The sequence below is a fragment of the Osmerus mordax genome, chromosome 8 (genome assembly GCF_038355195.1).
Source record: "Osmerus mordax isolate fOsmMor3 chromosome 8, fOsmMor3.pri, whole genome shotgun sequence".
In the NCBI taxonomy this organism is placed as follows: Eukaryota; Metazoa; Chordata; class Actinopteri; order Osmeriformes; family Osmeridae; genus Osmerus; species Osmerus mordax.
In genome coordinates, this window is record NC_090057.1 from 4,112,096 (window position 1) to 4,125,208 (window position 13,113).

Genomic DNA, 13,113 nt, shown 5'->3' on the forward strand with positions numbered 1-13,113 from the left:
ATGATTGATCAATGTATCCAAATCAATGGCCTGCATTCATATGATAATTTGCATATTTGCACCTGTATTATATATACTGTATTTATCAAATTAAAAAGAAAATAGTATTAAATTATAATGGAGTGCATTGGAGACATCCAATAACTTGTTTATTAAATTTCAAAAATATTCTTTTCATTTTACAACAAAAATTAAACCCTAAACCCTAGCCCTATCTCAAATCGCTTTGTACGTCTTGTTACTACTGGATGAGGAACTAAATGCAAGACTATAGGAAGATAAACTGTAACATCTTTCCAAAAACCAAAATCCTCCAGATGTGAGTTTTTCTGTGAGTTTTTCCTAATCTTCCTTGAGGGTTTAGGTTGGTTGAGGTGCAGTACTTTGGGCGTATGTGAAGCCCTCTGTGACATTGCTTGTAAAAAGGGCTATACAAATAAATTTTGATTTGATCCAGATGAGACAGATGCAGCCAATTCAGAACACTGCTACTTTTATGGTCTTCCAAACATCACTGCAGTTCTGAGGTCTTTACACTGGCTTTTTATCTGTCCACTTATTTTCATTTCAATTAGTGCGGTTCAGGGCCACGTTCACTTCTGATCTCCTATTACGTTATGAGCCATCCTGGCCTGTCAGAACGTCTGAAACACTTCGGCTTTCTGTGTCCAGAGTCCACACTAAAGATGGAGAGACAACTTTCAGTTTTTACAGACCGCATATCTGGAACACATTCCCAGTCTGCAGGTCAGGTTGTGTTTATTATCTTACACGGCACTGTAACTTATTCTCTCCTGAACATGTTGTACTTTAGCTTTATTTACATTTTTAACTCTTTGAATTGCATTTAAATGTGTTTGATATTGCCTCACGATGCTTTAATGTAAATATAAGGTACTTTGAATAGCGTTGTGGTTGCGACTCTTCTTCTCCCATGGAGGTCTACAGCACCCCCCTGTGGCTCACAAAGCAAACAGCAGCCTTTGGCCAAATCCTCAGAAAAAGAACAGTTGCCGACTGATACCAACTTACATTTTACATTTACATTTAGTAATTTAGCAGACGCTCTTATCCAGAGCGACTTACAGTAAGTACAGGGACATTCCCCCCGAGGCAAGTAGGGTTAAGTGCCTTGCCCAAGGACACAACGTAATATTGACACAGCCGGGAATCGAACTGGCAACCTTCAGATTACTAGCCCAATTCCCTAACCGCTCAGCCACTGAAATTGTACCCTCCTGCACATGTACACCTACACAAAAATGGCTACACTTATTTCTAAGGACGGAAAACTTACACACTTTCAGTGTGGGAAAAACACCCAGCACTTAATTTAAACCTCAAGTCTCACCAGTCATGTGTACGCATGTTAGCAATCCGGACAGAAGTATTTATCTTATTAACTATCCCTCAGCCCTTGAGAGTACAGACCACCATAAGGTTGTAACACTATCCACAATTAGCAGAATAAATTACATCAGAGGTCCCCTGAGATTAATCCACAGTGCTAGTTCAGGCCACAAATACAAGAGTCACCCCAACAGAGAAGAGGATGTCACTACCTCCTATTTCAAAATCAAACAAATGAAACCCTAATATAGCTCATCTTTGTATCTGCACATTATATGTGCATCTTTCCTGTATGTTTAACTTACCAGAGTACTACTCTACAGTGTTTCTGATGTTTCCCTTTTAGAATTGTGCGCTTTGCAGCACTATCATAAATTGTGAACAAATAAAATACACATTCAAGTAAAATATGTGCCTGATAACGGACACAGTCGTTGTTCCCCCTAAGCAGCTGAACTTTTAGGCTACTCTCTTGTTCTCTCTTTCACTCTCTCTTCCTCATGGCGACAGGACAGGTGGGGAAGTAGAGGTAGCCACCAGAGGGGGGTAAGCATGAATCGTTTTTTTCCTGAGGCTTCATAGGGTCATCACACTGTAGGATAATGCTGCACATGCTAAAAGCAACCAATGAACACCAGAAGAGAGAGATAGAGAGAGATAGATAGAGAGCTGTAATTCCCCTCATTAAAAATCCAAGCGGTTAGGTTCCACGGCATCAGGTGGGGTCCTTAGGACGCTGACCAGGAGCTCGTATGTAACGAACACCACCATGTTGACAGGGAAGGCTCGCAGGCAGTTGATCCCCAGGCTCCTGAAGAACACCCCTCCGCCCTCCACACGGGCCGTCTCAGCGATGCAGTGGAAGAAGCCCTTGTATCTCTTGGTCTCCCTTGAGCCGTCCATCTGTAGACGGGCCTTGATCACATCCATGGGTGTACCCACAGTCCAGCCGGTCATGCCGGCTATGCCCCCAGCCAGCATCACACCAGTCCACTCTGAGCACCAGAGGATAGCAGAGTTAGAAGACGGTTGGTGTAGCAGGCTTTTTTCTTTTTTTCACAAATATATTTTTTAAATAATCGACTCAAGTCTGAATTTCACAATGCCATTACGAGAGTAAAGAATAATTCTATCCTATATGATTATGATTCAAGGCTGTTCACACTTTTAACAACGAGAGAGAGAGAGAGAGAGAAAGAGAGAGAGAATAAGAGGGAGAAAAAATTAGGAAAAAATTGAGAGGGTGGAGGGGGGTCAGGGGCGTATTGATAGTGTTGGAGCATCACTGACCAGGTCCATTCTTCCCTGGAGGGGTTAGATAATCACACAGCATGCTGTAGGTCAGGAAGTAAGTGGCAAAGGAAGGTCCATCTCTGAAGATAAGGGGAAGAGCTCCCCTGTAGAGTCCCAGAACCCCCTCCTCTTTGGCGATGGTCAGAAGGCAGTGAACTGGACCACGGTACTTGGGTTTGGGCAGGTTGGCTCCAGCACGCATGGACTCAGTCTGGCATTGCAGACGCACCTTCACTATGTCACCTGGGGACATCACTGTCACCTGAGGGTCCAAATGATGTAGGCCCATGGTCAGCACAAGAATATGCGTAAAACTGTAAAACTTTACATTAAATTGTATTTATTTACTTGAGAAGCCTTTATCCTAAGTGCCATACAACTGGTGAATGTAGAAAGTACAACGGACTCAGAAGTGCATAGTTTTAAAAGCAGTCAACTAAGTCGGACGGTTGAGCAACAGAATTATGTTAATATAAAACATCAAAACTTTATTTAAAACCATAAAGTACTAACAGGTGCTGATTCACACCATCCCTCTGTGCCCTGCACCAATACTGTCCAATCAAAAGAAAGTATTTGTTACCTGAGCCACACCCCCAGCCAGACCAGAGAGAAAGATGTCAAGTTTGGTGTTGTGGGTCCCAAGACCTCCTCGCAGCTGGCTCAGACATTGGAGACAGTTCCTGTACGTGCCAAACACCACAGAAGAAGTAATAGAAACTGTGGTAACAGGCAGGGACATCCCCTTGTAGAAGCCGTGCACCTGGAGTGTACAGACAGAGCAGGGAGAAGACACACACACGGGTCAGGAGGGCCACTGAGAGGTTTTTCTAGAGAACAAGGTGTCGAAGACATGCTACTCACCCCTTCCTTCGTTCCTGTTGCTATGATGCACTGCCATATCCCAGTGAATTGTTTCTGAGTTTGGATTCTGACCTTGAAAATACCCATCATTGTGATTATCATCATCAGAAATGGAACTGAAATACCTTACACTTCTCTACCAATACTCCTACCTTTACTGTGTCCAGGGGGTATCCAACAGCAACTCCAAATCCACCTGCATTTATAATGAGAATACATATATAGAGTTGCAACGTATCTCAAATCGCTTTGTACGTCTTGTTACTACTGGATGAGGAACTAAATGCGAGACTATTGGCGTTTATAAACAACTCGAGCTGCACCCCTGTTGCCAAAAGATCTTCAGTCTAGTTGAACAGTTGGGTGCGTGTGACAGATACATAAGCTCAGGTTTGATCAACGGCAGACCAATGTTCCCTAACGAGCTATTTTTAGAGTAAGCCTTAATAGCGCTAGGGCCTTTTCTTAACTACTGGACATGGATAACTATGATCCTTCGCTGACGTGCTTTTAGAAATACAACAGATATCAGGCACTATATCTGACAATAAGTACCTCCAATAGATCCAGCTACGAAATCCGCAATATGCATCCCTGATCCGAAAAAGACTTCGGTAGCGTTAGCTGGGCAGATATTGTGACAAAATATCCTCAGTGCGCATATTGGTAGTCTTGGTAGTGGTATAGTAGTCTGAAATGCTGTATCTAAACCAAGACCAGACTTGTGCAGTTAGCTGCCTGCTTGTCCTTCATGTGTGAGGAGCATGGTTTCGACGTTACAAAACAGTATAGCCGAGTGGTGCCGACACACTCCGAAGTATTCCGATCTGACTTCGATGATTGATTGGATGATGGCGGTTGACTAGTAGTAGGCCTACGTCCATTTTTTAGACCGTGAAAATGTCAATGTCAATTTTAATGCAGTAGCCTACGCCAACGTGAATGGCAATTATCTGAAAAATATGTAGCTTAACCGCAATGAAGCAATCTTTTTTTTTTTTTTAGCTAATCAGGCTAAGATCAGGTGGATTTTAACATTCATCTTTGCTCCAAAATCTGCTTTCAGTTGTTTAAATCACACTGGACAAAAAAAGACTTGACCCATCATCGTAATAGGCTGAAGCTGATGCAATTGGGAAAGCAACGTCAAAGATATTTTGTCCCTTCTCAACCAATAAGTAATGGGGGTAAGGTCGGAAAATAGGCGTCAACAACGTGGGTCTGGGCGTCGGCTTTGAAACTGTGATTGGATTGGATACGTTGTGGTCGGCGAACCACGTAGGCTACACGCCTCCGTGCAGTCTGTCAAATTACCGGGAATAGAAATAGAGAAGGGGTCTGTCTGCGCGGTGGTGACGGAATTTATCAACGTGACCACTAGAGACGAATAAGGGTTAATTCAGGCTGAATAAGCATACTTTAATAAAAATGAGATACCTACAATCAGTGCATTCACACTGAGAAAATAAACGAGTTGGAGAAAAGACACTTGTCAGTGTAGCTAGTTAGCTAGCTGGGTCGATTGCGTGAGACGACACAGTGAGGTAGCAGTTTGCGTGACATCAAGAGAAGATACAGTAGGTGAAGCTAGCTAGCCAGCCATAGAACTCCGGTTGTGTTAAACTGTCCAAACTCATTGGCAGATAATTTTCGTGTCGATTGCCAATATTAGTTGAAGAGTGGTGATGGACTTTCTTGCTGGCTGCATTGGAGGTAAGTCACAATGGCCCCCACCATGTTCATTTGATATTAGTTCTCGTTGGCTAGCTAGTTGCTAGACTACTGTAGCTATCTACTTCCTAGTGCGACAGTTAGCTAGCTTGTTAGGCTAGCTAGCTCATCTCCGGCCAGGAAATAAGCGCCGGTCGATGGAGCATCCGGGCCCCCAAATCTCGCTGCAGGTTTAAAGGAAAGGGCGCTAATAACTGCCCAATGTGATATGTGTGAATTTGGATACGGTTGGAAGTTGTTTTGACATCTAGACGAGGTCATCTTGAATTGCGGTGTTTGGTATTGCATAATAGACTATTGTCTTATTTGTAAATGATCAATGGTGCTTCTGAAAGATTGGTGACAGTTGATTCCAGTCCCCCCTCCCCCCCCCATGTCCTCTGGACACGCCGTTAAGAACGAAAGGCACGCATGTTCTTTAGTCAGAGGTGGTCCCAAGATAGCGCTCGGTTAGTAGGTGACTATAAATCACACACACACGTATGCTCTTTCACTTCTGCCAGTCGTATACTGTAAAACATTGTGGTTGCCCACCTTCAGCAAGTGAGTGGATACAAGGGGGAAGCCAGACCTTAATCAGAGGACAACCAAGTATAAGCTGTTGTTTACGTTTGCATATGATTACATATAATAATGGTTTCAGGACTCCAATACCATGGGACATAAGTTAAAATCTAGGCCTACAGTCTAATTCTACTCTTACAATAACTTAATTGAACGACAGTGTTTTGTGTCACAACAAGTTAATAGTACAGTCTCAAAGTGTGGGCTATCCTGTTCTAAACATGGAGGTAATGTTTTGAAGTTACAGCAGATCATGACCCGCTGCAGTGTCTGGCTTACACCAGGAATCCTCTCCTAATTGGCTGGTTTGGGACAGTCTGTTGTGACATGGACGTGGATTATCCTGCCGCGTTTCAGCTGGGCAGGCAGACAGCTTGTAGTCAGCCAACGTCCGTGCATACATGGGTTCCAAAGCACCTTTTGACAATGACATTCCTTTATGGAATGTTTTGGTGCCAACTGTTAACGTGGTTGGTACACTGCTAGGACGTGTGAAGGTCTATTTATGGCTGTGGAGTAGGCCCAGTCAGACCCCAGGAATTGAGTTTCACCAGGCACAGCCAGCACCTTGTATCAAGTTACACGGCAAGAATGATTAGCCAGAGACTAAACTGGCATCAGAACACAGGCACTCCATGAACCTGAGTTACATAACATTCAGAGAAACTGAGAGGTGAGGATCTCTCAGTTTTCTGAAGGAGGCCGGAGGAGGCAGAGATTTCTAGATTACAGACACTCACAGGAGAGTCTAGTTACAAGCTGACGCTACACGTGGTGCTTTAATATCATTCTTAGATTAGTCACAGTATGTATTTAGACCGGATTGCCTCTACTTGCTTGTGGAGGGACGTTTAATGACACTTGACTTGTAAACAACATTGTGTTGCTAAAACACTGCTGTTCCGACACAAGATTGTCACTTCATTGAAGTGTGCTTGATAAGTTTTGTAATTGTATCTCTTTCCCTCTCTTTTTGTTGTTGCATCTTCTAGGTGCCGCCGGAGTCTTGGTTGGACATCCTTTTGACACTGTGAAGGTAAACCTTGTTCCCCCCCCCCCCCCTCCCCAATATTTTATTTTTTAACAGCTTTTTCTCAGAATATAAATTAAGCTGCAAACTTGACTGTATTATGCATGTCATCAACAGCTAATTGGATAATACCTGGTTTATATCCTGCTCAGATATTGACTAAGGAGATTGCCTTGTTACCTGTAACAAGGACTTTCTTCATTTTACAGAATAAGTCTTACTGTGTTTGTAGATAAGGGATAAACTACCTCTTCCCAGCCATAAACAGTAGTAAGTAAAGTTCAGGTCCATCCCTTGTCTCTGTGTCTTTTGGTTCTTGGTTTTGTTCAATCAGAAAGCAGTAGGATATGTAGGAACCCTCCCCAGCCCCTAACCAACTGTAAACTCTTCCATGTATCAGTTGACAGTTTGTTCATTGTATCAGATTAGTCATGTCTTCACACTTCATTCACAGTACATGTATTAGCCTATCATATTGGAATGTCATCGTTCAGTGTTTTCCCCTCACTCTTTTTCACGTTATGTTTATCAGAACGACATAGTCAGGATGTCTTGTGGGTGAATTGTTTTTCTGATCTGAACCTGATTGGACTTCCTGGTTCTACTTCTGACTGTATCCTGTCTGTTGCAGGTCAGGCTCCAGGTTCAGAATGTGGACAAGCCCCTGTATCGCGGGACCATTCATTGTTTTCAGTCCATCATACGGCAGGAATCAGTGAGTAACATTTTTATCATGTGTCCTGTCATCCAAATAGGGAAGGATAGCATGCATCTTGCTTATTTACATCAGTGAATAACTTGCAATTTTTACTGGTGGCTTACTTAATTGTTTTCAATTGCGTAATTGAAACATTTTCATCAACACCTCCCCCCCCCCCCCCTCCACACCAGATGTTTGGACTCTACAAAGGCATCGGCTCCCCCATGATGGGCCTGACCTTCATCAACGCCATCGTGTTTGGTGTGCAGGGCAACGCCATGCGCCAGCTGGGACACGACACGCCCATGAACCAGTTCATCGCCGGGGCGGCGGCAGGGACCATCCAGTGTGTGATCTGCTGTCCCATGGAGCTGGCCAAGACTCGCATGCAGATGCAGGGCACAGGGGAGAAGAAGTCCAAGAGGAAGCTCTATAAGAACTCCCTGGACTGCCTGGTCCGCATCTACAACCGCGAGGGCCTGCTCGGGGTGAACCGTGGCATGGTGACCACCCTGCTCCGTGAGACACCAGGCTTTGGTGTCTACTTCCTGGCCTACGACGTCCTGACCCGCTCCCTGGGCTTCGAGCAGAACGACCCCTACATGATCCCCAAACTGCTGTTCGCCGGCGGCATGTCCGGCATCGCTTCCTGGCTCTCCACCTATCCGGTGGACGTGATCAAGTCCCGCCTCCAGGCCGACGGTGTGGGCGGGGTGTACCAGTACAGCGGCATCGCTGACTGCGTGCGGCAGAGCGTGAAGAAGGAGGGCTTGAGGGTGTTCACGCGAGGGCTCACCTCCACGCTCCTCAGGGCCTTCCCTGTCAACGCGGCCACATTCGCCACGGTAACACTGGTGCTCATGTACGCCCGCGGGGTGGAGGAGGGGCCTAAGGACTGTGAGCCGGCGCTGGCTGCCCCCCACCAGACACAGCTACAGCCGCAGGCTCAGGCGTCCAGCCTGTGACCCCAGGAAGGCACGCTGTGACCCTGTGATGCTGTCTTCCTCGTTCTACTCCAGGCTGGTGGTTTCCAAAAAAAAGGGATCTGAATACCTTTGTTGGTTTGGATTTGTGGTCTCATGATTGGTTGTGGTGAGGGGAAGAGTCGTAGACTTTTGATTCTGAACGCCCAAGTTTTCTGTGTATGTACTACAGTATATACCATTGTTAATGTACATATAACATATATAAATATGCAGTGTGACACTGCAGATGTACATATCTTTATTTTGGCAGTTGATTTCATGTGGTGTTTCAAAGAAACGCTTTTCCAGCCTTATGTTATAAACAGTTTAACTGGCAAAAAGAAGCAAAGCACTGTTATCTTCTTGAGCAAAAAGAGTGAAACTGTAAGGGTAGGACAGAGGTTTAACCCAAAGCTTGTCCATGCTAAATCACATGCTGCTAGCTTTGATACCAAACCAAATAAACCTGAGGTCACGTTTAGATATTGTCATGGCACGGTCATGTTTGTGGTAAAGTGCAATCTTTGTTGCTGTTTTGCTTGAGATGTGGGCAGTATTATGGCCTGTAGAAAAGGGTATCTCTGTGCAGCTCTGTGCTATTCGTGTGGCAACTAACCTTATTGATAGAGAATCATTTCACTCTTAAGCACTGAAAGGGATAAAAACGAAAGCACTTATTCAGGACACAATTTATTGTGGATTAGGATCTACTGCAACAAGATGAACGGCAACCTTGATGGAAAGTGAAAAGCAGAATGTGAAGTTGTTAACAGTTATAATGTCAGATTAGTGTGCTTTGTATTCCGGGTGATACTTTTGTTTTGTCTAGTCATGTTGGTCTCTGTTTTAAATCTGTGTGTTTTTTGGTGTATTTAGTTTGGTTTTAAAAGATTGGCCTGGCTAATGGGCATTGTAAATATAGAAAATGCACAAAAAAAACAGTTACATGCATGTGTAGTCATTGTATGCTATTTGTTTGTCTATAATTGTTTCATGAACCGATAACCCATTCGTTCTCCTTTCAGAGAACACCACGTGTCACTTCACTAGTGGCCCTGGTTGCCCATGAACTGGCCTATGCTTTTTCCACTGGAAAGAAGCTTGTATAGTTTCAGTACGAGGTTATCGAGAACTAAGAACTACATGGGAGCATGTCAACAAAACATAGTCGCACAAGTGCTCCACAGCACTTAAATTCACTGTAAGCTGGAGGAATTCCCCACACTGGAGTCAATAAGCAGCTACTTAAACAATGTCAACAATAGCTGGTTTAGCTAATCATTTGTCTGTGTGTGGATGGTTGAAGGGGGTCACCTGTGTCTGGCTGGGGAGAGGAGAGAGGTGAATTGTAACACACTGATCTGTCTTGTTGAATGTAACACAATTGTACTTTCACTCTCCCCATAACTGTGTCTGGCTACTCTGAGGGAAAACAAACATGGCTGCTACTCTAATATGTATTTGACTGGATGTTCCAAGGGGAAGCATTTGCTACTGAGTTATGGTGCACATGACCCTTGACTGTGTTTTGAGTTGAGGTAATCTATCACAAACAATTAGTTGTTTGCGAAGTTGCATTTGCAAGAGATAATCATTAATGATTGTCCTGTTTATATAATTTGTGTTAATAATAATGATGTTTGACTTTTTATTTATGTTTTCATCTCATATTTTGTCAGTCAATGTCCACAACAAAGATGAAAGGGATTGTTAGTTTAGCAAATCATGTGGACCCTACTGTGACTTGGAGGGAAGATGCAATATGTAAAGAATGTTACCCAACATTTGTGATATCTAAGGGAATGTTTTAAAGTGGGTGGAATGTGTAAATATATAGACATATTTTTCTCTATTAGTTGTGGTGTCTTAAACATTTTGGTTTTGAACAGTTAAAAAAAGATCTCATGGTATTTTTGTAACAAACTGTTAAGAAAATAAAGATGGCAAACTCAACTAACTCAGTTTGTTTAATGTTTTACTTTATTTGTCCAGTAGGGAGCATAAACTATTGTTTATAGTAAAAGATTGGCTGGGTAAATTCAATTATTGTACAGCGATATTGTGGTAGTTAAAAGTTAATAAGTGCAGAAGTTACGATTATGTCCTCAGCAAAGTGAATTGCTCTTTGGTAGACAAGCTGGTAGTTCTTTTTTGAAAGGTTGAAAAATTATTTTAGAAAACAAGTTTAGCTAAAAAAGTTTCGAAAGGTTGTAAAATGTTTCGGTGTCAACAAGGATTCCTGGCGAATGCACTGTGTGTCTATAGTTCAATACGTATTAATATGGTGTGAGGTCCAGTTACCAGTGTGACACTAAAACAGGTAGTTGGTTTCCCAACCAAACTAATATTCCATACTGTAATACATTCTCTATCACAGCATATTAAAATAACATCAAACCCTAAGACTACGAGTCCTTGCAAGGAGCCACACTTCAATCCTACAGAATTTGCAGGAGCATTCCATGACAGATTATAGTCAATATGTACAACCAAGTAATGTGAATGTCCTCAAAAAAATAACTGTAACACTAAATTACAAAAATGATTGCAAAGTGGACTTGGCCCCATGTCGCCTAGATACAACTGTGTCTGTGTGTCACATCCCTTAATTTGCATGATCACGGTTTCTTCTTCCAAAAAATTTCAATGCATGTACATCTATATATCTATCTATTATCAGCAAAATCACTCAGGAATGCAGATAATGGTGTCAACTGCTGAGTTCATTTCTGTCAGAGCTCTAATCCTGAGCAACAATGCCACGATCAACAACAAAAGACACTGCTGGAACGAGGGACAGTACCTGATCCTTTCTTCAAAGAACTTGAGCTTCTACTCCCCCCCTCCCCTCCCCCCTCCCCCCACACACAAACACACACACACACACACACTCACACACACACACACACTCACACACACACACACTCACACCCAGCATGAGAGAGACTACTGGAGCCGGCTCCAGTGTTGTCCTATTAGCATTTTCAACACCCCTGACCTGCCTGCCCTTGTGTTCACAGTATAGCACAGTACAGCTAATCTACACACTTAAGGTGTGTGACTGAGTCAAGTCACTGATTTTAGGTGTGTGTGTAGGGGGAGGATAGGGGTCTGAATATCTAGTTGACTACAGAATGAGAAGAGACGGGGGATATACATTCTAAGATACACTGTAGCCAGGACTCCAGTGTGTGCCACATAAGTACACAATCAACAAGTATATTCACATGCTTGCCCATGCAGTGGGCCTGAGGCATGGAGTTTTAGTCATTTAGCAGACGCTCTTACCCCGAGCGACTTACAGTAAGTACAGGGACATTCCCCCGAGGCAAGTAGGATGAAGTGCCTTGCTCAAGGACACAACGTCATTTGGCCGGGAATCAAACTGGCAACCTTCAGATTACTAACCCGATTCCCTAACTGCTCAGCCACCTGACTCCCTGTGTCCTCTCACTCTGCTGAGGTCTCAGCTCAAACCTGTGAACCCCGAAGGAATCAGGCACCAGCTTGTCTACCAATGCCCTGGAGAGCACACAGGGGAGACAAGCATGTGTGTGTGTGTGTGTGAGAGAGAGAGAGAGAGAGAGAGAGAGAGAGAGAGAGAGAGAGAGAGAGAGAGAGAGAGAGGGAGAGAAAGGGAGAGAAGAGACAGTAATGAGTGAAAGAGGGGGAAAGTTAAGAGAGAGAGAGTCTGGTTGGGTAATGTTATCTAGAGGGTTGGTGAGCAGGGCCGTTGTGTGGAACATTGTGTAGAACAAAAGGCCCGATTACCAGAGTGCAAAAGGCCGAGAGCAGAGAGGTGTTAAAAGTGATACTCTGGAGAACCAGGATGACCTGCCACCCTGCTGCCTCTTTCCTCCTTATCTAAATATCACTTCCACAGCCGTCTGCAGATCTTCCCCCTGCAATCCACAAAATGCTCTGGTACTACTTTGTGTACAGAGTGAAAGTAATAATGATCTACTGATAATTAACCACTACCACTATTTTTCTGGAAAGACCATTGTAGTGCATTTGGTAGTAGGCCTACCATTATGGTGTGTATGAGTTGTGAACAAAAACAATTATGAAAACAAACAAGTTAATGGGATAGACCACATTTCAAAGAAATTTGAAAGAGGGGTTGAATTCCTTGTTTGTTTGTGCAAACTTGCTCATTCGGATTCTGAAAATCCCTATTGAGGATAAAGTAATATTATTTTATTGGGACAAGCTAAACGTAAGCCATTGTTGCCATCTTTAATAAATGTTTCGAAAATATTAACTACTGACAATCTACGTTCTTTGGCTAAATAACCACAACACATTGTAGACTCTGTTTCAGATACCGATACTGTTCCTCTGATGATGGCCCTGACACCGTGGCTTTTGTTCACACTTCACATTGAAATTGACCCTGGCCCTACGTGAGAGGCAACAGGGAGGTGTTACTGGAAGATTTCCCGAAGGGTGATACTGCTTATCACTCCCACATCTCCAAACAGTCATGTACGGAGCTCAAGACGTTTGCATTGCAGAGCGACACACATAGTAACTAGCGTCTACACGAGCACACGATGGACTAATTGAGTGAAACAATTCAGAAGTTTATAATATACATGTCGTCCATCCCGAAA

At 43.5% G+C, this 13,113-nt stretch overlaps 2 protein-coding genes across 3 annotated transcripts; one reads left to right on the top strand and one right to left on the bottom strand.

The window, feature by feature from the left end:
- Positions 1-203: 203 nt before the first annotated feature.
- On the bottom strand, positions 204-4,314 carry slc25a47a (solute carrier family 25 member 47a). Its single transcript, XM_067241611.1, has 6 exons — positions 4,063-4,314; positions 3,660-3,703; positions 3,508-3,579; positions 3,227-3,406; positions 2,641-2,905; positions 204-2,345 (listed from the first exon to the last, which is right to left on the bottom strand). Exons 1-6 carry the CDS (start codon positions 4,097-4,099, stop codon positions 2,035-2,037), a joined length of 909 nt encoding a protein of 302 aa, XP_067097712.1. The 5' UTR covers positions 4,100-4,314; the 3' UTR covers positions 204-2,034.
- A 512-nt stretch (positions 4,315-4,826) lies between these two features.
- Positions 4,827-10,501, top strand: LOC136948055 (mitochondrial basic amino acids transporter-like). 2 transcript variants are annotated; one of them, XM_067242315.1, is made up of 4 exons: positions 4,827-5,220; positions 6,795-6,838; positions 7,464-7,547; positions 7,724-10,501. In XM_067242315.1, the coding sequence occupies exons 1-4, from the start codon at positions 5,193-5,195 to the stop codon at positions 8,495-8,497; spliced, it is 930 nt and encodes a 309-aa protein (XP_067098416.1). In that variant the 5' UTR covers positions 4,827-5,192; the 3' UTR covers positions 8,498-10,501. The 2 variants fall into 2 exon arrangements, with proteins under 2 accessions (XP_067098416.1, XP_067098417.1); XM_067242316.1 differs by lacking the exons at positions 4,827-5,220; positions 6,795-6,838 and adding an exon at positions 6,900-7,102 and having other exon boundaries at positions 7,724-10,499.
- Positions 10,502-13,113: the final 2,612 nt, after the last annotated feature.

What these genes read in the sequence shown, in the direction of transcription:
- slc25a47a (XM_067241611.1), bottom strand. Translation starts at nt 4,099, where the DNA reads ATGCATATTGCGGATTTCGTAGCTGGATCTATTGGAG. An exon ending in CGTAGCTGGATCTATTGGAG is followed by an intron (nt 3,704 to 4,062) that starts GTACTTATTGTC and finishes TTATAAATGCAG; the next exon opens with GTGGATTTGGAGTTGCTGTT. An exon ending in CAACAGGAACGAAGGAAGGG is followed by an intron (nt 3,407 to 3,507) that starts GTGAGTAGCATG and finishes TGTACACTCCAG; the next exon opens with GTGCACGGCTTCTACAAGGG.
- LOC136948055 (XM_067242315.1), top strand. Translation starts at nt 5,193, where the DNA reads ATGGACTTTCTTGCTGGCTGCATTGGAG. An exon ending in TCTTGCTGGCTGCATTGGAG is followed by an intron (nt 5,221 to 6,794) that starts GTAAGTCACAAT and finishes TGCATCTTCTAG; the next exon opens with GTGCCGCCGGAGTCTTGGTT. An exon ending in ATCCTTTTGACACTGTGAAG is followed by an intron (nt 6,839 to 7,463) that starts GTAAACCTTGTT and finishes TGTCTGTTGCAG; the next exon opens with GTCAGGCTCCAGGTTCAGAA.